The sequence below is a fragment of the Phyllosticta capitalensis genome, assembly GCF_038381095.1.
Source record: "Phyllosticta capitalensis strain CBS 128856 chromosome Unknown BKA78scaffold_3, whole genome shotgun sequence".
Classification (NCBI taxonomy): Eukaryota; Fungi; Ascomycota; class Dothideomycetes; order Botryosphaeriales; family Phyllostictaceae; genus Phyllosticta; species Phyllosticta capitalensis.
Genome location: NW_027117441.1, coordinates 1908881 through 1934504, shown reverse-complemented (window position 1 = coordinate 1934504; position 25624 = coordinate 1908881). Strand labels below are relative to the sequence as shown.

At 55.6% G+C, this 25624-nt stretch overlaps 9 protein-coding genes across 9 annotated transcripts; 4 read left to right on the top strand and 5 right to left on the bottom strand.

Moving 5' to 3' along the window:
• Positions 1 to 235: 235 nt before the first annotated feature.
• On the bottom strand, positions 236 to 1163 carry BKA78DRAFT_247751 (monosaccharide-P-dolichol utilization protein; the record flags this gene model as incomplete). Its single annotated transcript, XM_066884322.1, has 2 exons — positions 236 to 511; positions 564 to 1163. 2 exons carry the CDS (start codon positions 1161 to 1163, stop codon positions 236 to 238), a joined length of 876 nt encoding a protein of 291 aa, XP_066746728.1.
• A 1688-nt stretch (positions 1164 to 2851) lies between these two features.
• BKA78DRAFT_351142 (GPI-anchored cell wall beta-1,3-endoglucanase EglC) lies at positions 2852 to 3972 on the top strand (the record flags this gene model as incomplete). Its single annotated transcript, XM_066891112.1, has 2 exons — positions 2852 to 3791; positions 3911 to 3972. The coding sequence occupies 2 exons, from the start codon at positions 2852 to 2854 to the stop codon at positions 3970 to 3972; spliced, it is 1002 nt and encodes a 333-aa protein (XP_066746727.1).
• Positions 3973 to 4879: 907 nt separating this feature from the next.
• Positions 4880 to 6947, bottom strand: BKA78DRAFT_248397 (membrane transporter; the record flags this gene model as incomplete). Its single annotated transcript, XM_066884387.1, has 4 exons — positions 4880 to 5223; positions 5315 to 6324; positions 6500 to 6600; positions 6651 to 6947. The coding sequence occupies 4 exons, from the start codon at positions 6945 to 6947 to the stop codon at positions 4880 to 4882; spliced, it is 1752 nt and encodes a 583-aa protein (XP_066746726.1).
• Positions 6948 to 7667: 720 nt separating this feature from the next.
• BKA78DRAFT_367033 (WD40-repeat-containing domain protein) lies at positions 7668 to 10442 on the bottom strand (the record flags this gene model as incomplete). The annotated part of the gene is made up of 4 exons (XM_066892593.1): positions 7668 to 8567; positions 8617 to 9217; positions 9411 to 10180; positions 10220 to 10442. 4 exons carry the CDS (start codon positions 10440 to 10442, stop codon positions 8056 to 8058), a joined length of 2106 nt encoding a protein of 701 aa, XP_066746725.1. The 3' UTR covers positions 7668 to 8055.
• Positions 10443 to 10701: 259 nt separating this feature from the next.
• BKA78DRAFT_351140 (uncharacterized protein) lies at positions 10702 to 11922 on the top strand (the record flags this gene model as incomplete). Its single annotated transcript, XM_066891111.1, has 1 exon — positions 10702 to 11922. The coding sequence occupies one exon, from the start codon at positions 10702 to 10704 to the stop codon at positions 11920 to 11922; it is 1221 nt and encodes a 406-aa protein (XP_066746724.1).
• An 808-nt stretch (positions 11923 to 12730) lies between these two features.
• Positions 12731 to 14355, top strand: BKA78DRAFT_248929 (uncharacterized protein; the record flags this gene model as incomplete). The annotated part of the gene is made up of 2 exons (XM_066884434.1): positions 12731 to 13097; positions 13151 to 14355. The coding sequence occupies 2 exons, from the start codon at positions 12731 to 12733 to the stop codon at positions 14353 to 14355; spliced, it is 1572 nt and encodes a 523-aa protein (XP_066746723.1).
• Positions 14356 to 15512: 1157 nt separating this feature from the next.
• On the top strand, positions 15513 to 17099 carry BKA78DRAFT_351138 (uncharacterized protein; the record flags this gene model as incomplete). The annotated part of the gene is made up of 1 exon (XM_066891110.1): positions 15513 to 17099. The coding sequence occupies one exon, from the start codon at positions 15513 to 15515 to the stop codon at positions 17097 to 17099; it is 1587 nt and encodes a 528-aa protein (XP_066746722.1).
• A 346-nt stretch (positions 17100 to 17445) lies between these two features.
• Positions 17446 to 19974, bottom strand: BKA78DRAFT_248567 (Sodium:solute symporter family-domain-containing protein; the record flags this gene model as incomplete). Its single annotated transcript, XM_066884402.1, has 8 exons — positions 17446 to 17732; positions 17845 to 18568; positions 18623 to 18818; positions 18866 to 18937; positions 18991 to 19235; positions 19285 to 19313; positions 19369 to 19686; positions 19737 to 19974. 8 exons carry the CDS (start codon positions 19972 to 19974, stop codon positions 17446 to 17448), a joined length of 2109 nt encoding a protein of 702 aa, XP_066746721.1.
• A 1756-nt stretch (positions 19975 to 21730) lies between these two features.
• On the bottom strand, positions 21731 to 25474 carry BKA78DRAFT_293817 (armadillo-type protein; the record flags this gene model as incomplete). The annotated part of the gene is made up of 5 exons (XM_066886257.1): positions 21731 to 22021; positions 22070 to 24343; positions 24395 to 24948; positions 25004 to 25173; positions 25335 to 25474. 5 exons carry the CDS (start codon positions 25472 to 25474, stop codon positions 21731 to 21733), a joined length of 3429 nt encoding a protein of 1142 aa, XP_066746720.1.
• Positions 25475 to 25624: the final 150 nt, after the last annotated feature.

Here is a 25624-nt window from a genome sequence, read left to right as displayed (position 1 = left end):
TGTTAAGAGTATTTGACGATCGATATGATGGGTGGATGGTGGATCCCTGCCTATTTCTGCAATCCCAATGCAAAAAGTTGAATCTCCATAGAGCGTTGAATCATCTAGGAAGTCAAAAAGTAGAGGCGCAAGCAATCGATTCCAAGCAGTATGCACGGCGACCAAAAGTTGGATTAAATCATTAATTCTTCGACCCGTAATCATGATCTGTCTAATCGACCCCACATTCAACTGATCAACCCCTACGCCTGGTGCTGGGACCTTTCGTCTTGCTTGAGGTGGCAGTCGACGTGGCCGTCGGGGCACCAGTCTGAGCAGCGGCAATGGGCTTCTCGGTCTTCTTGTTCGCAGTCTTCTTTCCAGAGGGGCTGTTCCAGTAGTAGACCATCTGGAAGGCCAGAACACAGTTGAGAACAAAGCCGGAAACGAATCCGTACAGAACCAGGGGGTCGTTGACCTCCTGAAGAGTGGTGAAGATGCGGGACAGCGAACCGAGAAGGTAGTTGAAGACCTGCGTACGTCAGTGGGAAATTGACTTTTGTTGGGGGGTCACGGCGCCATACCGCGAAAGCGCTCAACTGTCCAGTGCCGCCCAGCTCGTAGTTGGCGACGATCTGGGGAGCTTTGCTCGCGATGCCGAGCACGCCCGCGCCAGCTTGCAGGACCGCCATTGTCTTGGGGTCAACAATGCTCGAGTCGAACAGAGCGTAACCCGCGGCGGCAAGACCCGCGACCCAAACTGCAGCTCCCGCGCTCTTTCCTGTATAGTGCAGCACCAGAGCCGCAATGGCGACGTTCTGCACCATGATCAAGGCCGTCTCGCCATATGTGCTGAAGGGAAAGCCCCGGCGCACGTTGTATGCCAGGCTAATCAGGTAGCTGCTGGTCTCGAGCAGGTAGCTCAGGAAGCTGATTCCCTCGGCCGACTGGCTGTTGATGAGCTTCAGAAGCTGCGGGATCTTGACAATGGAGCTGGCTCCAATGATGCCGATACCCAGTCCTTTGCTGACGGCGAGCTTGACGCATTCCGGAGATTTTGCTGGGTCGATGTCGAGGATCAACGTCTTGTAGCAGTACTTGCCGAGGAGCGTGACGCCGGTCTCTTGAATGGGCTTCGGCAGGTTTTGCGTGATGGGCTGGAGGGCACTGCGGAGGGCGTCCATTTTTGTTTTTCTTTGGCGTCGAGGACCGGCGAGACCCTGAGTGTTGGGGAAATATTGCGGAGCAAGATAGGGCTGCTCTAGAAGTTAGCAACCTGGTCTTCTGGAAGTTTTGTGCCAGCGAGGTCCCGAGTCGCGCGTTGGAGGCGGTGAGTCGCGCCTGACTCGCTTTGTTTGTGCCCCACTGTAACTTTACAGCTTAGTTCGTTCATTCCTTCGCCTCTTTCATCACTCCTGCCGAATTGTTGACATTCTCGGACTTCCAATTGCTCGTACCTGGACTCTGATTGTTTGCCCTTTTGATGGACGCAGAGACCCCAGCTTGCCTGAGGAAATGGAAAGCCGAAATCCCACCGCTTGTGGACCTCGAAGCGCTCCGCTGGTCATTGGCCAGACTTCATCAAACCTGGAAGCTCGTCAGAAGGTTTCTATTGCTGCCTCATACGAGACTCGCCATGGATTGATCTCATCGTCCAGGAACCAGCGGCCCGAAAGAATACGAGAAGCACCTGCTGCTCTCACGAACAGCCAGCTCTCTGTGGGAGCAGGTGTCCATCTGCTGATGCAGTAGTTGCAAAGCAAGTCATCCGATAGCCAGCCAAGCAACCACTGCTCATTGTGAGGCAGAATGATACGCTGGACTAGAATACCTCGGACGTCGCAGTTACGCAGAATTCTAACTTTGGGTGTTTGCAGGCCCATGTCATGGCACAGGATTCACAATCGCGAGCTCCCAGGGACGACGCTAGCCAATTTTGCTGACCTGCTCGGTCTTGACAACTGATATCTGCATTTGCGGCGGTGCATCTCGACCAAAATCCAATATCGACAGCACATTCCACTGGCGCAAAGCTGGCCTCTCAAGTCAACTACAGTCTGCTGAAAAGCCTCAAGGCCCTATCCAAGATTTCAAAAACGTTTGACCACGGCGCCACTTCTTACCTTGTTTCCATCTACGAACTGGCAGTGCGACGATTGTAGGTTAGGCCGGGGCCGTGAAGCGCTGCTACAAGCTGCCGTGTCCACTACCTGATAATCCCCTCCACTTTTCTGCGTCCTCTCTGTCGCACTGTGTTGATCGCTTGTTCGACATCTATTCCACGCCCATGGCACAACTCAATGCCACGCGACGCTGACAATTCCAAGTGAACTGTGACGCCATTAGTGCTGAAAGACGTGGCATTCGTTTATGGTAGTCGGCCCTCATTTTCTTTGGCAACTGACACGAAACAGGCGTGTCTACCTACGGCATGACGACTTTCCCACGACTTGGCGCAGATCCCGCTCGTGTGGCTGCAGCTCAGCTGGTTTTTGGGAGGGCTCTCCTGCAGGTCATTGCACTCACCACATCCATGTAGCTGTTTGTGTGCGAATCATTGCGCGTGCTTTCCGTTTTACGAGTGGTGCTAATGTTAGAATTGTACTAGAGGTCGCTGCCGTTTCTGGACCGCCTAGCCGACGCGGCCCGTCCTGTTCAGGCTTCACGGCACATCGGCGGATAGGTAGGTTGGAGGCGCAGTGGAATCGGGCTTCTCGCTATATCAATTGGCTGGGGTAGTGCGGTACAAGTCGCATGCCTTGTGGATATAAGGTGCAGTACGCATCTTTGACGGCAGGTCCCTTTTGCAGTCTCTCCACTCAACACCAGTCGTTCGTTCAGTTGTGCAATTGCCATCTACGATTCATCTACGATGCTCATCTCTAGGCTTCTTGCCCTAACGGCGTCTGTAGCCGCGGCCGCTGCGCAGATCAAAGGATTCAACTACGGTTCGACATTCTCTGACGGCTCTGTGAAGCAACTGGCAGATTTTGAAAACGAGTTCAGGACTGCGCAAGGGCTTGTTGGCACCAGTGGCTTCTCGAGCGCTCACCTGTTCACCATGATCCAGGGCGGAACGCCCATCACTCCCACTTCGGCCATCCAGGCGGCCATCAACACCAAGACGACGCTTCTCCTTGGTCTCTGGATATCCGCGGGCCCAGACATTGTCAACAATGAGATTGCCGCCCTCAAAGCGGCCATTGCCCAGTACGGTACGGCTTTTACGGATCTGATTATCGGCATCGCTTGCGGATCCGAGGACATGTATCGCGAAACGCCTGAAGGAATTGCCAGCAACGCCGGACCGGGTGTTTCACCCGATCAAATTGTCAAATACATCCAAATGGTCCGCGACGCCATCACGGGAACTCCTGCTGAGAAAGCACCCGTTGGTCACTCCGACACTTGGACGGCATACGCGAATGCCTCCAACAGTGCCGTCATTGCCGCCTGTGACTGGCTTGGCGTGAACGCCTTCCCTTACTTTCAAGTAAAGATGGACAACAGCATCGAGAACGCCAAGAGCATTTTCTACAATGCCCTGGACGCGGTGAGAGCCGTCAGTAAAGGAAAGCCTCTGTGGGTGTGTGAAACTGGATGGCCCATATCTGGTGCGACTCTGAACAAAGCCGTCCCAAGCATCGACAATGCAAAGAAGTACTGGGACGATGTCGGCTGCTCCCTCTTTGGCAACATCAACACCTGGTGGTATACTCTGCAGGATACGGCGCCTAACCCTATTCCGCTTCCCTTTGGTATCGTGGGGTCGACGCTCAGCACCACGCCGCTCTTTGACTTGACATGTCCAAGTGTGTCCAACTCTTCTTCTCTCTCTGCATCTTCTGCCTCTGCCACTCCTTTCTCCGTCTCCACGAGCACCCTAGCCTCCTCTGCGACCTCTGCCCCTGTCGCTGACAATGTTCCACAGACCCCAAGCGCCTCAGCAGGAGGCGCCTCCAGTCTGCCCAGCAACAACCCCATGGGCTGTAACGCCGCCCCATCTGCGTCTACACCTGGCGCCACGAAGTCTGCTATTGATGGCCTCACGAAGCCCGGCGCTGGTACCAGCACTAGCGTTGCGTTGGCAGCGACGGCGTCACTACGGTCTTGGTCGTCACGATGGAAACTGTGTCTGCGTGTCATGCGTAGACGGAGCGTTGAACGGCATTTGTACCGACGGACGCGATTCACCCAATGGACCGACCATTGCGCCTATTTTTGGCCCTCTGTGTTAGTATCTTGTGTTGAATAAGCTTTTCTGTCTGCATGGAGCGTTCAATTGCATCTGCATAGGTGCATCTGCAGATTATACCGAGCCTTTCTGTCTCTTCACTGTACAGCATTTGGATTGGCGCTGTTACAAGCATATCCAACACTTTTTCATCATTCAGCCCATTTTCTCGTTGAGAAACAAGTGTAATAGTGGATGACGTAGGTGATATCAGTCCGAAGACTGACTGTGTGTCCGAATCCAGGACGTGTAGTGAGCACAGAGCATTTGGGTGCCGGCGATGCAAGAAGACTTGGGGGAGTTTGAGTCGCTCATGTAGGTATGCAGGGAGAAACAAACATCCGAGCGACCCTGCCTCAGTTGTGACGTTGATTTCTCATCTCCTTTCTCGCCGAAGCAGTTAAATGTTACCGAAAGCTGAAGTCTGAGTAAAGCTAGTGAAGAAGCCTCAAGATGCTGCTACTGTGATGTATTGATGAGATATCTACAATTTTACAGGTACCTATTTACGTGTCCGCTTTGCTATTCTATGATGGTTCTAATCTACTTCTCCTTGCCATGCCAACCAACCCTTCTACGGGTTTCATCGTATCATCGTTAGCCGATTCTTTCACACCTCAATGTCAAATCTACCACGTGCCCACCAAACGCACCCACCGACCCTTTCTACCTACTCAACCTCTTCTCCCTAATAAACCACGCGGCAACCGCGGCGCCAGCCACCAGCGCGACCTCGAGGCCAAACGCAGCCTGGGTGCCCTTGGAGTAGCAGTCGCGGACGAGGGCCTGCAGATGCGGGCCGAGGGTGTCGATGAAGGTGATGGATTCGCGCACGCGCGAGGCGAGCTGCGCGGCCTCGTCGCCCGTGCCCAGCGCCGCGGCCAGGTGCGAGCGCAGCGAGTCGTTGACCAGCGTCGCCGCGATGCTGACGCCGAAGACGGAGCCCATGCTGCGGAAGAGGTAGGAGCAGGCCGTTGCGACGGCTTGGTCCGAGTGCGAGGCGTTGGCGACTGTGGAGGGGGAACACGTTAGTTTGGTTTCTTGGGGGAAGCTTTTGCTACCGAGCCTCAATGAGCAAGATGGGACGGAAAATAGACTTACTCAAGGCGATCAGGGACGTCGTCACCCCAATACCGTTGCCAAAGCCGCAGATGCACAGGCCGACAATCATGCCCGGAATCGAATTCAGCGCAACGCCCGAAAACAGCAGCAGGACAACGGCGCCCAGGGTGAGCATCGAGTAGCCAGTAATGGTGATCCAGTAAAACTTGCCGGTGCGCTGCATGTAGAGGCCGCTGAACAAGCTGCCACTGACTCCACAGATAATAGCGGGGATGAGACGCACACCTGCCTGCGTCGCCGAGTCGCCGTTGACGACCTGGAAGTACAGCGGCACGTAAAACAGCGCCGCCATGTAGCCGCCAAAGGCGCAAAAGTTACAAATGTAGCTGGCGAAGAGGCTGCGCTCGAAGATGATGTGGCCAGGAGCAAAGGGCTCGGCTGCGATCTTGATCTCGACGAAGACGAAGATACAGAACAGGGGGATCGAGCAGGCGAGGGAGATGATGGCCAGCCTGTCTGTCCAGCAGACGTTAGAGCCGCGGTCCAGTCCGAGCAGCAGCAGGAAGACGGCCGAGATGAGGATGAGGGCCCCGAGGAAGTCGATGCGCGCGAGCTTGGCCTTCCAGTGCGATTCGGCGCGCTTGGGAAGCTTGAGAATACACGAAACGGCGATGACGGCCACGATGCAGAGCGGCGGCTGGAACAAAAACACCCATCTCCATCCAATGCTGTCGGCGAGAATGCCGCCAAGGGGTGCTCCCGTGGAGGCTCCCGTGGCAAAGACGATGTTGATGTAGCCTTGCCATTTACCACGCTCGCGCAGGGTTACAATGTCGGACATCATGATCGAGACTACAGTCGTCATGCCGCCGCCGCCAATGCCGGCAAAGGCGCGGGCAATGACGAGCTCGTTCATGGTCCGGGCGAGACCACAAAAGAGACAGCCAATGCCAAAGACGACGTAAGCGAAGAGAAGACATGACTTGCGGCCAAAAATGTCGGAGAGCTTTCCATAGAGGGGTTGGAAGGATGTCAGGGTGAGGAAATATCTGAGCACCATGTCAGCGCAAGAATATTCAAATACCGCCACATTTGTAGAAAGAAGTTGTCAGCTCCAAGGTCTGATGTCCAATTCGGGTCACACGAGGAGCATTCAAGCAGCCCCGCCTTGGAGTTGACATTCTTTTCCTACCCACTGTGCCGGCGGAACTGTCCAATACGTACGCTGTAGCAATCCAAGAGGTATTGTTCAATGCACCCAAATCCGACCCAATTCTTCCATACGATGACACAATAATCGTCTGGTCAGCGGCAGCGAGGAAAATCTACGCAACATCAGTGTCCAAGATCCGCTCGTTCAATCTTCTTCACTCACTCCGACAGCCACAGCAGGCAAAATGAATTTTAGCCTCTTCTTGACCTCGGGCAGCCCTTCATAGTGCTTCGACGTGCCCCCATGGCTCTCGTTGCTAATCTGCCTCTCCAGGTCGTCCTCCTCTTGCCCGTCTCCCGGTGTCTCGCCTTCCCGGCTGTCAAACGTGCCAGCTCTCGAGTCGATTGGCCGCGGCGGCACGAACCTCAGTCCGTCCGGATTGTAGAGCAAGGGCGAGTCCTCGGTGGGCTCGGCATAGTCGTTGTCGTTGTTGGTGGGGTTTGCGCCGGCGGAGGGCATCTTGACGGCGGCGGGGCGAAACCGAGGCGCAGCGCTTGGTCGGAGACGGAGCTGTCGAGACCAGCAGGTAGGAACGATATCACGACGGACGGCGAAGACCCTTTCCTATCTACCATCAATGGCACCGGGGGTCCACGGAGGATGCTGTCTGAAGGCGCGAGCGGCAGCGGACGGCGCGGTTCGTCTTGCGTCTTTATTTTGGATGCGCAGGCGGCGCATTGGGCGGTGTCCAGAGGGCGAGCAAGGATGGCATCGGAGGAGGCCAGCTAGCCAGCCCACTTCTCACGACGACGGCCGCTCTTGATTAGTCGATTAGCAAGTGGCCGTTCGGGATCAACAAGACGTGAGCCGTGGGTTCTCGGCTGAGGTGTTGTTGCTTACCCCCACCGTAAAACTTGTCTGTCTGTCCATCCGAATCAGGGGAAATGAAAAGCATTGGCGTGCTTTACAAACATTCTGCTCTTCAAAATCAATTCGTTCGAATCACCATCGGTGAACAACAAAATGGTCTCCGTGCTGGAACGGAAAGATTGCGTGCTGCTTCGGGTTTACCCGCACCCGCACCGCGCCTCGGCCGCCGCTTATCGCCTGTTCCCTTGCCGCTAAGCTTTTCGGGAAGGAGTTCATCTTGAGAGATCGCTCCATTGCAGACTGGGCAGTCTTGGGCCATAGATCCGAAAATCCTTACAACTGCATGTCGTTGATTGCAAATGGTTAGGGGTCGTCTTGCTCTGCAACCTTCTGATTCTATGGCTGATGTGGATGTGGGATATGGCTCATGTTCTCATTCTCATTTGCTCGTACATGAAGCAGCGTCGCAGCAAATTTTTCACAGGAAACCTAGTACGTAGGCGCGAAATAGGCATCTAAGCGTCCGAACAAGCGCTTGTGAGGGAGGAAAGACGGAGAAATGGACGAGGGAAAAGAAACGCACCCCAAAGAGAAACCATTCCAGGCTTCCCGTATACCTCAGTACGCCGTCGAAATGCGTCCATCATAAATACAAAAAAGCCCCTGCCCACCTGGCTCTCACCCCAAAATCCCACACCTCTCGCTTTGTCGCACTTCTTTTCTTGTCAAGAGCCAAACGGCTGTTTTCATCAACGCATCACATCTTGACACCCCAAACACCTCGTCCACCACTTACGCCCAGCCACTCACCTCCCTGTTGTGTCAGGCTGCTTTGCGGCGCCCAGCTCAAGTTGCCAACCTCGTAGTCACATCTCCAGCTGGCGGCCGGCCCCTTAAGGTTGATACCGCTTGGGTATTGAGAGCTGGGCGTGGTGCTGCCATTCTGTCCGCTGTCCAGACCGCTCACTGCGGCACCGTTTTGCGAATGCAGTAGGTCCCAGACAAGTACGAGGTTGTCGTCACCGCCGGACGCCAGCATTCCCCGTCGCGTAGGTGACCATTCGATGCTGTTGACGGGCGCGTGGTGGCCGCGGAGTTCCAGGAGAGCTTGGCCCGGCTGCCGTACGTCCAGAATTCTAATAATCTTGCTGTCCGATGCAAAAGTGGCCAGGAGGTGGGCATCGTGAGGGGAAGCTGCTAATCTCAACAGCGGGGGAGCGTATGACATAATCTGCTGCGATTTCGTGGGAGATAATCGTCCAGGAGAGGCTGTCAAGCAGGTCAGAAAAGCTCCAAAGCTACCTGTTCGGAAACTCACCTCTCTCTTCCTTCTTCTCAGTCGGCTCGTAAATGATTGTCGAATGCTCCAAGCTGCGGAGATCAAACATTCTGACACTACCATCCGCGCCGCAGCTGACAAAGACGTCCACGCTTCCAGCGCAGAACCGTACGTCGTAAACCTCTTTGTCGTGGGCAATCAATTGCGTCTTTGCCGTTAATGTAGGAATATCCCATATCGTGCATGTGGTGTCGATACTCGACGTGATGATGAGCTTTGGCGACAGCGTATTCCAGTCAAGGGACGTCAGAGGAGCGGTATGCTCGGGCGACTTTGAGTTGGAAAGCAGGGCAAGGGGCGTGAGCTTTTGGGGAGGAGGATCTCGCCCAGAAGTTGAGCGCGTTATCGTATTGCTGACATTGGCAGATGTCGACTGTGGCAGAGACCATAGTCGCAAATGGTCTCCCGAGGTAGCCAGCAGGTCGGTGGATTGTTTGGACGAGGATGGAGGTTCCCACAGTATACGCGTAACTGGGTAGGAGCAAGTTGCTTCGGCTACGCGAGTGTATTCGAGCCCAAAGGCTGGGGCGCCGGGAGTGGTGACTTCTTGAGGTGTTATGTGGGTATCAAGAATTTGTATCTGGATGTCACAGTCAGCCCATCTGCACTTCGTGTTCCGAGGGTCGAGCTACGTCTGCGCAAGCCAAGGTCAAGGTAGCGAGCAGATGTCAGGCAAAAGTATGCCCACTCTCACCCGCGAAGCCCGCTCTCCATAGCCTTGCTCTGTGACATTGCCGCGACCATCTCAAAGCCCCAAGCGCCAGTGTACTCACGAAGTTGTGTGGATCTTCCAGGTAGCTACCAATAGCCATTTTGCCAGCGCTGTTGGCGCCGTGTGCAGGCCATTTGCACCAGTCGAAGGCGTACATGGCCCATGGTGCCAGGTAATTGCTGTTCCCAGGCGGGCGGTTGTCCAGGTCGGAGAAGATGGAGGTGCCAACGGCGCCGTCGTCGCCGACGTTTGAATTTGCTCTGGGCCGTATATCTGTCAGGGCAAGCGGGGAGTTTGAAGCGGCGCCAGCTTGGGGCGTCTGTGGCTGGTAATGTCTCGATGATTGGCTTGGCGTCTGGGTGTACTTGGGGGCTTCGGGCGTCTGAGCAGTCGAGGAGAAAGGAATGTATTTTTGGTCTAGGCCAGCAGGGCTCGATCGCGAGTAGCTATGTTGCGCGGAGGAGGATGAGGAGTTCATGGTCGTGGAGCGGGTGGGTAGCGTGTACTGCTGGGCATTGGTGTTGATGGCTGGCGCGGAAGGGCCAGGACGAGGTGGCTGCGCGGCACCTGCTTGCAATGGAGCTGGCACCTGGGACGTCGTGTTGGTGGACGGCAGCTGCTGGAAGTCTGCCATGGCCGCGCTCGTCGGATTGGTGTACTGGTCCGGTGAGTTGTACAGCGACTGCTGCTGCTGTTGCGCCGACGACAAGTGCGTGTGGGGGGAAGCAGCCGTCTTGGGGATGTGCAGCTCGGGCGCTGTCCTGACCATGTGGGTAGCTAACGTTGGAGTCTGCCTCGCTCGCGGCGGCGCGTCGTAGGGCGAGCCAGCTCCTCGCGCACCCGCAGAGATGCTCCCACTGATGCCAGGACCCGGGAGGCCCGATGAAGACGGTGGGGCCGTATGAAAGCCTGGGTCGTTGCCGCTGCCAGGGAGGAGAGCATCAGTGCCGGCTGTTGTGATGCCGCTGGCCGCCGCGCGCAGGTTGCCATGGGGAACTCCAATCGCGCCCATGGTCTGCGACGCCTGGAAGATACCCGTGGCCGCGCCCTGCGACGACGAACTGGCGCTGTGGTGGTGCGAATGGAACGGCATGGCGCCGTAGAGAGAGGGCAGCGATCGCGATGCGGTCGGGGGAGGTGGAGTCGCAGTTAAACGACGACAACAAGACAATGCTCAGCTCCCGTCCCTAGTAGGTTCGGTATGTAGGAAGGCAGCCAGCCTGGCTTGTAGGGATTATTGTGGTGGGATGAGGCCACGCGCTGACTGTACACCGGCGGCACGAAAGAAGCGCGGGGCGGTCATGATTGAAGCCCAACCTCTCCTTGCCTCTGCATCTTCAATCACTTCCAACATGACGACCTTACTGCTGCTCCTACCGCCGCCGCCTTCGCCGCCCTCGTTTGCAGCTCTCAGGGCCGCCTATCATGCCCCTCTGCTCGCTGCCGTCCAAGACGTCAAATCAAGGGCCAGCTCTCCAGCTCCAGCTCAGCTCGACATCGCCCTGCCATGCTCGCACCTCTACGGCAACGAGACCCTCCCGCGAAGCGCTCTGTACACGCAGACTCAGCGCCTGGTCTCTGGACTTTACAAGCTGATATGTGTGCTGGCGGCGCAAGAGGCGGTCGACGCTGGCGAAGCCGAGGCTGTCGATGCTCGGGTCCTGCTACTGGCATATCCACGAGACGGACGGTTGACACACGGCGTGACAGGCGGACGGACCGAGGATGATCTCCAAGGGCCAGTCGTCAATATTGGCACGCTTTCGCGCCGCGGCAGACCCTGGCAGATCGTCTACGCGGTACAGACAGAGGCGGGTGAGGAGCTGTTGAAGAATTTCCAGGCGGCCGGGACGCGCACGCACAACATCAAGAGGCTTCGGGGAGGTCTCACGCAGCTCTTGGGCCCAGAAAATCCGGAGCCGAGCTCAGATGATGTGCAGAGGCATGTCGCCGTCGCGGTTGGTGGAACATTTGATCATCTGCACATTGGTCACAAGCTACTGCTCACCATGACAGCTTTCGCCGTTGAAAGTGCAACCAACGTGGAAGAGGATACGCAGCGGAGCATAACGATTGGCATCACAGGCGACGAGCTGCTCAAGAACAAAAAGTATGCCGAGTACCTCGAGGACTGGGACACAAGACAGCGAGCCGTCTATGACTTTCTCAGCGCAATCTTGGAATTTGGACCTCCCGATAGCAATCTGAAAAAGGTAGAGGAAGTGCGCAACCCTGGGCCCAACGGACATGCAGTCAACATCACGCTACCGGCCAACCTGACTCTCAAGTGCGTCGAGATATGGGATCCGTTTGGACCCACCATCACGGACGAGAGTATCACGGCCTTGGTGCTGTCGGGAGAGACGCGGTCTGGAGGCAAAGCTGTGAATGAAAAGCGACAGGAGAAGGGGTGGCCAGATCTGGAGGTGCTCGAGGTTGACGTCTTGGACGCCGACGATGTGGAACACGAGACGGGGAAGGCGGAGCAGAGTTTCCAGAGCAAGCTGAGCAGCACCGAGCTGCGACGGCAACAGGGCGAAAAGGCAAAGGCCAAGCGGACGAGCAGGGTGTAGGTATTAGTACATGTAGCGTGTGGCAGCGTCGGAATCGGCAGTGTGACATGACAGCTCCTGTGGTGATGCCGTGCTCAGCCGGGACAAAAAGTAAATCGACTGACTCGAAGGAAAGGGCCGCTCCGGACGTCGATCTCCCACGGCGGAAGACCATCTGTTGGACGATATATGTTGTAGTGTTTACTTTTGCTGTTGGTCGTCAGTTGCAGTCGGTCGGCCCCGGATGTGGCCCTGACCCTCGTCCGTCTCCAGGTGAGAGGCACCTCACCCTCGCCCTCGCCCTCACCGCTGCAGCGCTTCGCTGGCAACGCATCTGCGCTCTATGCGGAAGACTGCATCAGACTGCATCCAAAGTCAATCACCTGACCCCCTGCTAAACCGCATACGGTCCGCCTCCATGGCCTCATTGGTTCCGCCTTCGCATTCCCTCTCCACATACTCTGGACCTGCTCGACCTCCACCCACGATAGCGCTCGGCTGACACGTCTGCACCTCTTCTTCTATTTTTCTACCTACCTGACCCTTCCCTCTTCATCTCCTGCTGCTCCTGCTGCTGCACCGTCCCGCCAAAGCTTTTATTATGCGCCGACGTACCTCTTCTTCCCACATCTCGCAACCCTCCAACGTCCTTCGCGCTCAACCTGCTGTCGTCTCTCCGTTGCTGCCGCTGTCCGTGCGGTTGCTACCCCTAGCTCTTCCCGGACTCTGACTTTGATCTTTTTGATCCACTTTGATCGCTGTTGCCTCTCAGTCGCTTGACTCGTGGATGAACAGGCCGAACCCCGCCTGTGTACATTCATCCGGAAGAATGGCCTCTCAAAACCAAGATTCCACAAGCAGCCTCTTGAGACTTTCCAACGAGCTTCTGCGCGAAATTCTCGATCACATCGAGTCTGATCCCGACAAGTTGGTTAACCTGGACCGCCGCAACTATCTTTCCCAGGAGAGCTTCAAGCCGCCGCCGCTGCCTGCACCCAATCAGGCCCAAGACATTGCCAGTTTCCGCCTCACTTGCAAGCGCTTCTCGGAGCTGGGAGCGATTCATCAATTTTCCCGAGTAACGACGCGTTTTTCCAAAAAGGGCTTCTTGCGTCTGCAAAATATAGGCCGCTGTCCACATTTGGCCAAACATGTCAAAAAGTTCAGCTACATGGTTCCGTATTTTTACGTTGACGGTCCGACTGCACTACATCTGGCGCAGGGCCGCAAAGGCTGACTTGTGGAATAGGACGGGAACGAGTACAGCAGATTCTGCCGGCGCTCCAATCAAGCCTGGGGACAGTAGACGTCCGCCACCTCTTGAAAAAGATCAACGAGCAAAAGGAGATTGTGACCTCAAAAGAAGACGAGAAGGCTTTGACCAAGGCGCTGGCTGCCTTTACGTCACTCCAGCATGCACAGCTTCTCCGAGTCTTGGACCAGGAAACTGCCGCTCTCCAGGCTTACATACGGCAACACGAAGACGTGGCCTCGCTGGTGGAGCTGAACTGGACACAAGCATGCTCGCACAGCGCCAAAGTTCTCGGGGCAGCATTGCTGGCGGCACGTTCTCCCTGCACGCGCTTCTCATCGCCCATGCTGAGCCCGCAAAGCGCCATGGCTCTTGCGGCACATCCACCAAATGCTACCCAAGTACTGGCAGAGCGCCTCACATGCCTTGAGTTGCATTTTGACGGTGGTCCCGACCTAGATAACAAAATGCGCGAGCTTTCGTCCCTCACCAAGCTCATTTTCACATCCGCCAAGAATATGCAAGCCGTCCACATTGGATTTCCATCCCATCGGCCACTCTCCCTGAGACTCGAGGAGGTCTTCCATGACGTCCGTTGGGACAAGCTGCTTGCTTTTGGCATTCAGGCATGGAAATTGGATGCCGACGAAATCATTGCATTGGCAAGACGTCATCGGGATCGACTGAAAGGCCTGCGGCTACGGGACGTATTGCTCAAAGACGGAAGCAAGTGGAAAGATGTCTTGGCATTTTTGCGAGAAGACATGTACCGTCTGGACTGGGTCAGCCTGCGACGCATAGGGTATGCAAAGCAGTTTGATGAACAGTGGGCGGTAGCCGGTGCAGAAGTCCCAGACGATCCACCAGGCGGAGCGAGCGAGAGCGACGATGAAAGCGACTGGGATCCACATGCGAATGCAGATCAGGACGATGGATCACTTGACTCGCTTGGAGATGACAGCTCCATTGAGTCGGATAATGAGCTCTCTGACGACGACAATGGACCCGAGGAGGAGGGAATGGACTTTCCCATGATCTCACCCGACACGCCGTCCAGTGTACCTTGGTGCAACTGCGGCAGGAATACTTTTCTGGAAAGCCCAGAGGCGCTGGGCGACAACGGGTTCATTGTGTCGAATCCGCAGCGCAAGATTTGGGAAAAATGGGTCGTGAGAAGATGCCCGGAGCACAGCGAAAGATGAATCAAACGAAACGAAGAGGCTTTACAAAGTCTTGTCCATCCGACCTCCAGGATCTTCGACTCGACAGCACTTGCTTTCTACTCACCTTTGTCTTGATTTCCGGAGTCTCGGAGTTTGGTTGGGCTGCATGCACGCAACAACGCATCACATACGAGCAAATATCTACGGCGTTCAAAATCCAACATGAAACGGCGAAATTTGTCATTGATCATGTAACGCCCGTCGACCAGAGGGTAATAGCTATATACTACATTATTATATCTCCAATTTTTTGTGCGTACAAGAATTTTTGCTTTGCGTTGGGTTGGCGAAAGAAGAGAACGATCTAGGAAACAGTCAAGGCTTGGAGCGGGCGGACCGTCTAGCAGCGTCATACTGAAGTGATGTCTACATAAATTCCGAATCTTTTTCCCTCGCTGGCCCTCGTCTGAACTGATCCTGAAAATGACATATCAGTGACCTTGAGCCCAACACAGCATTTCAATTCCTGGACATGACGATAAAATTACTGGCAGTTTAGCTAATTTACAGGCCATCACATCTGCGAATTTGTCCTTTCGTTGGCCTGTCTTTTTTTGTGCTTGGAAAGCTCAAGGAGCGATAGTCAATTTGCGGGGACTTGCATAGAACTCGAGGCAGCACACTCACCTCTGCAAACCTCTGATATGATGCTGCTCGAAGGAAGAGTGTTTCCATGCAGCTCAACCGGGAATCGACGAGAAACAAAGTTGTTGCCATGACAGCGACGAGAAGAATAGATTGACGGAGGTTGCTGCAGGAGCTCGCGTGAGCGCTTTCCCTCACTGCTCACATGTTCCCTGTCATCCGCCTGGGTTCATGACGCTATCGTGGAGCGTGGGCCAACATCACCTCCACCTCCACACCATTCCGATCCACATCCGCATCCACACCCAACCTCCCCGGTCGCGTCCGCTGAGACACGCAGCGCCCTCGTGCCGCTCTGTAGACGTGCAAATCAACAACCCGATAGGCAAGCGAGCCCGCGTCTTCCTGAAGCTCCCCCCAGTTCGCGAAACCACCCACCACTGCGAATACAGCTTGCCTAACATCCAATGTCCGTCTTCAGGTCGTGGCCTGAGCGCGTCAACGACCAGGCCTCGCCGTACTCACCCAAGTCCCTCTTCCATCTTCCCACCATGTCTTCTCCCCGACATGTGGACCGCGAGCACGAGCTTCCGCACTGGAGCGACTCCCGCTCACCCTCCGACACGAGCACAAGCATGAGCAACACGCCCGGCATGAGCGTCACCTCGCCTGCATCTCCGCCGCCGCGCCCGTTTTTCCCGCCTGCCCCTATCCTCGCCAGTGTACATGCTTCAACCGCGCGTCTAAAACAGACACGACAGCTGCCCGACGCACTGGTGCTACTGCGGCGTCGCGAGCAACAACTACACGATGAGCTGCAAGACCTACTGTTTGCGCAGGAGGAGGCACTGATAGAGGCCACGGGGGGCGGAGCTGCTGGCGAACAGGAGACTGTTGATTTGAGCGGGAGCCTGACGCCGACTGTACAAAGCATAGCAACAGCGAGCGTGAATGGGAATGGGACATCGCCCGAACGACGGTCGTCGCCGCGGGCAAAGCTGGGTGTCAACGCGGCAAGAAAGGGAATTCGGCGGGCAATGCGCAAACTTGCGGCCGTCAAGGACCAAGAGAGTAGGCTTCTGGACAGCGACAAGGCAGGGAATAACGCAGTGCTGGAGCAACTTAATGCGTGGGAAGAGCGCAAGGAGAAGCTCAACAAGCAAATCCACGAAATCGAAACGGGGGACCACCATTCAAAAACCGAGCAACTGAGACACGAGGCAACAATACTAGAGGGCGAGATCTTTGAACTGGAGGACAAACTGCGCATCATGAAGGCGCGTCACCGCGAAATGCTCTCCGAGATCGCGTCGATCGAGAACTCGGTGCAGTCGAAGCTCTCGTCGTACAAGACGTCGCTCTCGCTGCTGGAATCCGACATCGCCAACTTCATCCGGCGGGCGCCCCCGCGCGATCGAGGCGGCGCCGGTGGCCACGGCGACGCACCCTTCTACAAGATGCCGCCGAAACGGCGCACCCTCGAACTGGCCAAAGATCACTACAGCGACGAGCTGGAGGCGGTGGAGAAGCAGCAAGCAGACCTCGCGCGCGAGCGCGACGCCCTCGAGGAAGGCGCCACCATCTGGAGCGACATCTTGCGCGCCATCACCGCGCTGGAACGGCACATTGCGTCCGCAACAGCACAGCTGGCATCGTCGGCGGAGGACTCGACAGCCGAGGCCAAAGATCTGCTGCGCCATTTCGAAGACACGACAGCGCACCTGGAAGCGCAGATTGACGCGGCCGAGGAGCGCGGCTGGAAGCTACTCGTGGCATGCGTGGGCGCCGAACTGGCAGCGCTGCACCAGGGCCGCCGGTTCCTCGAAGACATGGTCGGCGAGGCAGAGGGCATATCGCCCACGGTGGAGCGCGAGAAGCTGCTGGGCGATGTCGACGTCGAGTTCAACCCGAGCAGCGGCGCCTGCAGTCCGAGGGTGGATGGCCCTGCGGACGGCGCAGCGAATCGCAATAGTGGCTTGTCCAGTAGTCAGCGCACCATGCTGCCGATCAGAAAACTCAGTGGCGGCAGTGCTGCTTCCGGCGAGAAAAGAGGGAACCAGTATCACAGCACCGATGAGGACGAGCCTGACCCCGAGCTCCTGGTCTCGCACCAGGACACGGATGACGAAATGAGATGACATGGAAAGTGATACCCTACCAAGGAAGAAGTGGACTCCTCACTTCTTCCTTGAAGGCAGGGCAGAGATCAACTTCGTTGTAAATATTTCTTGCGACAGCACTTTTTATTCACGGTGGAAGCAGTGATTGCATGGCGCAATGAGATTTGACAGCGTGGAGTAATTGTATCAGGTTGGACTGCTCTGTATCGTATTGTACTGTGTGCATCTCTCTGCTTGTTCGCCTATTCCTCAGCCGCATAGATATTCCGATCGAGTCACTTCATCGCCCCGTTTGGGCTCCTCATGAATTGATTGAATGTGCTCGCTGGATCACCCTGTCTTTCCACCCTTCTCAACTCCACCTCTAACCCTCCAATACCTTGGCCTCGGCCCCCACGCCCGCCTTCTCACCACCGCCCCGACTGTCCGTTGACGACGGAGGCGCAACACCCTGCACGACGACACTGCTGCCGCCCTTGTGCTGATGGTGGTGCGTGGTCGGCGCGCGCCGCCGCCCCGTCGCGAAGGCAAAGAAACGCGCAATCGAGGCGCGGCCCTCGTAAATGGGGTAGCAGGTGATGGTGATGGCGGCGAAGAAGGCCCACAGGAAGACGACGACGATCCAGCCGCGGAAGAAGGGCTTCGAGAAGACTGGTAGGACAGTTGGGTTAGCAAAGTGGTTGATAGAGGGGAGGTGTAGGCGGAAATAAGGGGGCATTGTAAAACATGAGAGAAGGGGGTGAAATAGGAGGGAAATACTTACTGTAATGACTCCCGTACATCGGGATAGGCCAGAGAAGGCAGAGTGAGACACAAAGAGCGGCGCAGCACCAAGCAGCCTTTGTGCGGGCGCGCAGGAGATTTGCATCTCGCTCTTCCTCGGCCTCCTTACTCTCCTCGCCTTCATGCTCATCCTCAGCATGATGTCCAACAGCAGCCATCTGATCCTCCTCGCCCGCCATGCGATGCAGGTCCTCGAGAGCACCCACGTCGCTCTTGATCTCCTTGAACTTGGCCCAGTCGAAGTCGTCGGCGCCAAAGACGTAAGTCAGCAGGGGCGTCAGGATCGCCGGGCCGCAGATGCTCATCATGTTGCCAGCGACCAAGGGGATGGGCTGCGAGGTCGAGGTGATGGTGACGGCGCCATAATATTTGTGGGCTGTAAGAAACCAGGCAGCCGCTGCGGCGCAGGTCGAGGCAAGAGGCGCTACAATGACGGCCAACAGCGACTGCTTCTTCCACATGATCGTACAGGCCATAGGGATGATGGCACTGTCAACGAAGATACCAATCGAGGTGATGAGGTAGTTGACGCTGAATCCAGCGTGGTTGAATGCAACCGAGATACAGGAGACAACGATTCCGAAGACGACGACGATGATGTCGGCGCAGCGCACGAGCTGCTTGCTGTTGGCTTTGGGATTGAAGTAGGCCTTGTAGATGTCGTACGTGCCCAGTGCGGCGGTGGCGACAGTCTCAGAGGACATCTGCGACTTGGTTAGTAGACAGACCGATTCTCGGGGGTAGTTTAGGGTTCGTACTGCTGAAGTGACGGCCATGAATCCCAAGACCAAACAAGCCGCAACACCTCCTTTGCCCATGATGGCGTACGCCGCATACGGCATGGCCATGCCGGCGCTTACTTCGGCGTCCGTCATGCGGTTTGGGTACGTCGGGAAAATGGGCAGATGCTCCGTCGCCGCCGCTGCCAGACCAAATGTGGTTGCCAACACAAAGCTACAACTATCAGCAGGGGCTATTAACAACAATAAAGGGGAATTTACGGTATCGTGAACCAGCATAAGCCGCCTAGCATGTAGCCAGGAAACGTAGCCGCTGGGTCGGCAGCGATGGCCCTTACTCGAGCATATTAGCATGGAAAAATGGAATAGGATATGAGGTTTTTTACTTTTGGAAAAGTTGCGAATCTACACAAGACGCAAACGAGGCCCCCGCGAAGATGAGTCCGATGAAGCCGCCGTTTTGAGATGTCATAGTCAGATAGCTGCCAGATTCGTTGTCTGCGACGGGATGCAGCGCTGCGGCGTCGCGAAGAAGTTCCCACATGCGGTCAGGGGAGCCAATTGCTGAGGATGATGTGTAAACGGCGAAGACGGTGATGATCATGACGATGTAGATAATGACGGTATGCGCCTTGAACCAAGTCAGTACCATGATAACCCCCTGCAAACACGATTCTTACCCAGTCCGTCAAGAAAGTCGCTTTGATACCTTTGATGTCCATTCGTCAGCGAAACTGGCGGCATTTGAGAAGAGAGAGCCTTACCGCCAAACAAGGTGTAAATCAAGACACCGATCGGAAAGAGGAAACAAGCAGCATCGCGGTTCATGCCCGTCATTGAGCTAAAGAGCGTGCTGCCTCCCACAAGCAGATTCACTGTCGTAAATATCTGGAAAATCAGACTGTAGCTCATCAGAGTAATGTGCCCAGCCGGCCCATATCTCTTCTTGACCACTTCGAGGAACGTGTGCGCCCTTGGCGCTTTTCTCTTCAATTCAATTGCTGCAAGAGAAAACATGAAGATCTGAAAGGTGGCGCCCGCTCCATACCAAAAGGGACCCGAAACACCGTACAAATATCCATCTGAATGCAATTTTCAGTTTGAATGCTGCCAGGGCTCCTGGTCCACTCACCTGTTGTTGAACTGAGCAGTGTTGCCGCAATAGTCCAAGAGGAAACAACAGCCGTAGCTACCAATCCCGTCTTCACTGAGTGCTTCGCAGTCATGTACATTTCAGAGGTCTGCACCTCAGCCATGTATCTGGACAGGCCCCATGACAGAAGGGACATGCCAATGGCAAAGGCAGCCCCCATGCCGACGATGAGGCCATAGCCAACACTTGGTTCGAAGAAAGGGGGAGAGGTTCCCATTTTGATGGTGGATTGTAGTACTCAGTTCGGCATCAACCAATTATTATATCTTTCGTGAGTCGTGACAGACTTGAAGGGGAAATCAAGAAGTGGCGTTGTAATGCAGCTTGTGGCGCGGGCGAATGATGTACACAATGGAGGCGGATGAAGAAGCCGCACCTGCGTCGGAACAAGAAGGCGATCTTATGTATCCCCCAGTATGTTGTGTGGATCTCTCCCAGGCGATCATGTTTCCCACGGTTTGGATGAGACAACCTGCAATTGATAGGGCGATGATGACCATGGTCTTCGACCTGTGGCGCAGGGTGCGGTAGCAGCGGCGAAGTGATAAGATACAAATGGCATCATATCAAGACGTGACTGATACAAGTTGATCGCCTTGAGGAGCGTCCTTTGGACCGCAGTTCCATGTTGGACAGCTTTAGACCATCTCCACTCAATTGCATTGCTGAGCGGGGTGATTGTGGAGAACTTGCCGTATCTGGAAGCAACGAGCGCCGAATCGATTTGGGCGGAAACAACGAGAGAGAATCCACAGCGAAGTTCCTCATATTCATTTGTTGCTTATGGACCATTCGACCACACCTGATTGGAGAATGGTGATGACAGGAATCGTGGTGGTTTCGGTTGAAATAAGGTGTATCTGCGGTCCAAGAGTGGGACCTGGCGCTATCGCGAGACGCGGAGGCGAAAGCGGAAGTTTTGATAAGGCGGGGTTGATAACCAAAAACGGCAAACTGTGCAAGGCGCCGGCGGACAGACTCAGATATCCAAATGTTGGTAGTTGGTCGGTCTTGCTGTTATGGAATTTCGACTTCTGGGTACGGGCTTTAGCTGTCTTGAACCGAGTGCCTATCACCACTTTGTGCTCTGTCTGCCCTGAACTCTACAGATGCAACCTTTCAGGTGCATGCAAGGTCCTGATAACATCCAGAATATGCCTTGTCGTGGATCCGAGATGATGTCGAGAGATCTCCATGCTGGGGATCCTGGCGATGGGGTGCTATCGGCTTTGTCTGCGTGGCCTTCAGGGCAAAAAGACTTTCATTTATATCTCCCGGACTGTTGGCAGATGAGCTTGTTTCGACGTCAGAGCAGCACCCATCATAGCTTTTGCAGACGGTCTTTGGGTACTCTTCCCACGTCTGTACTCATGCGTCCATGGAAAGGCCGAGACCATGCGGTAATCTGGTCCCTGGGGCTTCAATCCTTTGCGCCTATCAGCCGCTAGGGCAGCATGTATGGGGACTGGCGGCTCACCTCATTTTGGGGATACCTAGCCGTATAAAGCCGCATGCGAATGCCAGAAGACTGGAAAATTGTCAACAAGATTGCAGTAGGCCCAATCATGATTGCCGACGGGTACATTGTCGATTGTAATCTTTGATTGAAAAAGGGCGAGCAGCTGCTAAAAGTACATCTGCCTTGGCAGGTACGAAATGGCCCGCTGATGAAATACGAGGATTCCTTCTATTGTTTTCCTCCAGTATACTTACAGCCAGACTGTGCCTGGCTCGTTCGACCTCCACTCTCCCCATTACGCCCATCCAGATGCAAAAGCCGAAGCCCGATAACCCAGACCAGATGACCACCAACGTGACATCAAACCTTCCCAGTACCATCAATCCTCTTCGGATGAAGACGAATCAGCGTTCCTCTGCGTGCCTGTGGGTGTGCTACCAAACGCGTTAGCCTAAATTGCCGCCTGATGATTGTGAAAAGAAGGGGAAGCAAGGCGGGCTCTGAAGTGGAGTAACTACTCTTCGTCGTTCTCCGAGAAATACTCAAAGTCCCTTGGCGCGCTTGCTTCCTCTCCACTCTCATCATCCTCATCAACAGCAGTTAGAACGCCGGCTGCTTCAGCAGCACCCGTGGTCTGAGTGTTGCCGGCATCACGGTCGGCGTAGGCTTGGTTGACACGGTCGTCCAGAGTTTGACCCGGAGCACCAGGCGCGGGTGTCGGCGCAGCTTGCTTCAACTCGAGCTGCAAGAGGTCTTTGGGCTCTTCGGGCTTCGTGTCTGTGACCAGGATGACACCTCCAGTTGGCTGCAAGGGTGTTAGCTTTAATCGAGTCTCAAAAAAAGTGGAACTGACCTTCTTGACCGGCACATAACGTTCACCGGGGAAGCTGATGTACTTGAGCTGCGCCGGAAGGACTCTCGACATGTTTTCGAGCTCGTAGCCGACCTTCTCCTTCTCGATTTTCTTCTTCGAAGCCTCGGCGGCAGGTGTGCTCTCCTTCTCACCCTCGCCCTTCTCATCCTTCTTGGGCTCCTCATCCGTATCCATCTTGTCGTCATCGGCTGTCGAGACCTTGGGAGTGGTGGGAGTTTGGTCCACATCCATGCTCTCCCTGCGCTGCTGCCTCTCCTTCACCATCTTCCGGCGCTTAGCCTGGGCAGTGGTAGAGAGCACAGCAGTCTTCACCTTTTCAGGTGCCTCTTCAGTCTTGACCTCGGCCTCCGGCGGGTAGTCGAACATGCTTGGCCTTGTCGCGCTGTGGAACTTGAAGCTTGGGATTTCGAGGTCCTGGTCCACACCAATGATGGCTGTTGGAGTGAAGCTGAGGGACAAGAAATGCGTCAGAGGGAACCAGTACCAGTACTGTGTAAAGACAGCCATGCCGACAATGGCCGTCATGTTGAGGTTGCCCGTTTGCGTCTGGAGGCCGATTGTGCAGTTGCGGCCGCCGGCATCAATGATACCAAGAGCGAGAGCACAGCCAAACTTCGCCATAGCATCCTCATGGCGGTCACTGACGACCTTCTGAAGAGTTTTGCGCACGGTAGCAACCTTGGGATTCATGGCCTCGTTTTGTTGAACCATGATCATGGCCAGAGAGATGAGAGCTCCTTGGCGGACAAAGTCGGTCGAGTCTTTCATCATGGGCTCCAGCAGGTCGATGGCCTCATCCAAACCAGTGCCAGCACAGGCAATACCCAGAGCCATGGTGGCGCCGTAGCGCACGTGGGGGTTGTAAGATTCGGCGAGCAGCTCAACCATGCGGGGGACAGCTCCAGGCTTGCGGAAAAGGACAAAGCCCAAGCTCATCACGGCTACTCTGCGCACATCGTCACTCACGTCGCTGACAGCCACGTGGAGCAATTTTCGGACAGCCTTGTTGCTGCTTGTTCCGCAGTACGCAAGGGCAATCGTCATGATGCCGCCATACCTCAGGGTCGGGTCAGGGTCCTCCAGCAGCCCGTTGATGAGCTCATCGGCGGCCTCCTGACGAGCGTACATGATGAGAGCCATGCCAATCGCGAGGCCACGCACGATCTTCTCGTGTTGAGTGTCGTGAGCGTACTGAATCATGTCCTCGAGCGCCTTGATGTTGCCAGTGCCCAACATCACCAGACCCATGGCAAGACCGACGGCTTCACCATTAATCGCTGAGTCAGTGTAGAGCACTGTCTTCAACGAGTCGTAAATGTCTTCGTTGCCGGTGGCCATGCCAGCGACACCCAAACCGAGAGCGCCGCCGTGCTGGACAACTTCCTCGGTGGCCTTCTTGAATTGGTTGGACAAGTACTCCAGCACGTCTGTGCCGTGGTTGCTGTAGATCAGACCGAGAGCATAGAGCGAGCCTCCTTGGCTGTACGAAGAGCCTGAAACGTTGTTGTCCTTGGGGAGGTAGGGGTCAAGCAGCCGCTGTCCCTGTGTGATGTTGCCTCGGTGGATAACGCCGAGCGCCGCGGTGGCCGTGAATTTCGACCAGTTGACTGCCTTCTGGAGCCAGTCGAGGTTGTCGCGGAAGAAGCCATCATTAGTCGTTCCCGAGTTCATGAAGGCGTTGGAGAAGGTCACGGCTGTGTGGAAGATCGAGTTCCGCGCCTCCAGACTGTCCCGAATCTTGTTCAGAATGTTGCGGTCGGCGTGGTTGTTACGGTAAAGGAACTCCAAGTTCAGCTCAATCGATTTGGTGCCCTTCAAGATACGACGAACAGACGCGAAGGCCTTCGTCTCATCCTCCGAGGCAGGCTTTGGCTTCGTTCGAGAGGGAATAGTCGCCGTGTGTGTGCTCTCAGCGTTGGCAAGAAGCCCATCTGTCTCCCGAGTGCCCTCAGCCGAGTCAGTCTGCATAGCATCCCCATTCGCCGTAGCTTGCGAGCCAGCTTCATCCTTCTTCTCTTCCGTATCCGGCAGCTCTTCAATGACCTTGGAGAGGAACTCTTGGGTGCTGTTGTCGTACAGGTCGAAAGAAATTTGGTATGCAACGGCCAGGGAGTGTGCGTCACCACGTTCAACCAAATGCCTCAGCATGTTCGAAGCCATTGAGTGCTGGTTGAGGTAAACGACGCATTTGGCAATTGCGAAATAGTCGGGATTCGGCAGGTCGTTGAGCAGGTCCAGGACGAGCCTCAAAATCTGCCATGACAATTAGCCTCTTGAACCACCTCCAGTGAAGGATCGTCTTACCTCGTTCCTGAGACCACGTTCTTGAACGACATTCATGCAGATGTCCAGGATGTACTCCATGAGCTCCTCGCTCTTGCCCGGTGCACCGCTTGCAGACTTCTTGCCTTGCTTCTCATCTTGGCTGGCCCTCAGAATTGTCTCCCGGAGAACGTCAAGATTCCTGGCCTCAATAGAGATGCCAACCACCTGCTGGTATGCGCCAACTTGGTAGCAGCTCTCAAACAGCCGCCTGATGACCGACTGTAGGTTCTTTTGGACTGGGCGGGGAAGAGCCAAGGGCGAAGGGTGAGCGTCGGGGATACCGGCATTTCCACCGCCCGGGAGAGATGGATCAAACGGCGACGACTCCTCTCGGGACAGAAGGGATTTGGATGGGAGGGTCGATTGTGAGAATGGCGTCGTCGGAGAGGTCAAGCTCGCGGCAGTACTGGCGCTTCCGTTTGCGTTTGCCGGAAAGGCAGTAATAAGCTGTGGTGGGGGTTGGTTGGCTGTGCTTGCCGGCGCCGGGGGGTTATGCATCGCGGACAGGGCAATGTAAGTATCAACACACTTGGCTGGGGTGTCATGCAATCAGCATAGTCCATCGACGAGTGGCCCAAATCAACATACCGACTATTGTGTCCTCGAACTCGCCAGCATTGTCTATGCTGAACAGCTTCCCTGCCCCCAGCGCAAACACCATGCTCTCGTTGTACTCTTGAAGCTGATAGTAGACCTTGGCGGCCACCAAAGCAGCAAGCTCGCGCTCGGGGAACGATTCATCTTCGTAGAGAGCTTCTCTGTTGAACAAGATTAGTTGGCATGGATCTTTCCAAGGCGCCGATCAAATGGGTGAAGCTCCGCGCAGTGGCGGCTGTTGATAGAGGTTGCATCATACAAGCCTCAGCTCATCACAAGTAGCGCGTCCACGGTGAGGCCAACGCGGGAGGGCAGTCCTTACATTTGGCCAACAGATCCAGCAATTTCCGGCCACAGCAGGTCGATTTCCTCGTTTAATCGATGGAGGGCGAAGGTCCTGAGGTCGTTGTCCGGCTCGGACAGGAAGCCGACGAGGCCTGCGGCCGAAGTCAAACCTCCCATGATGGAGTGTTCAGAGAGTTGAGTCGAGACTGGCTTGCGAGGCTGGGAGACGGCCGTCATGAAGAGGATCGTGGGAATGGAGTGGGTGTGGATGCGAGATTGTAGATGTGGTGTTGATGATGGGGAGCTCTCGCGTTGGAAGCTCGACTT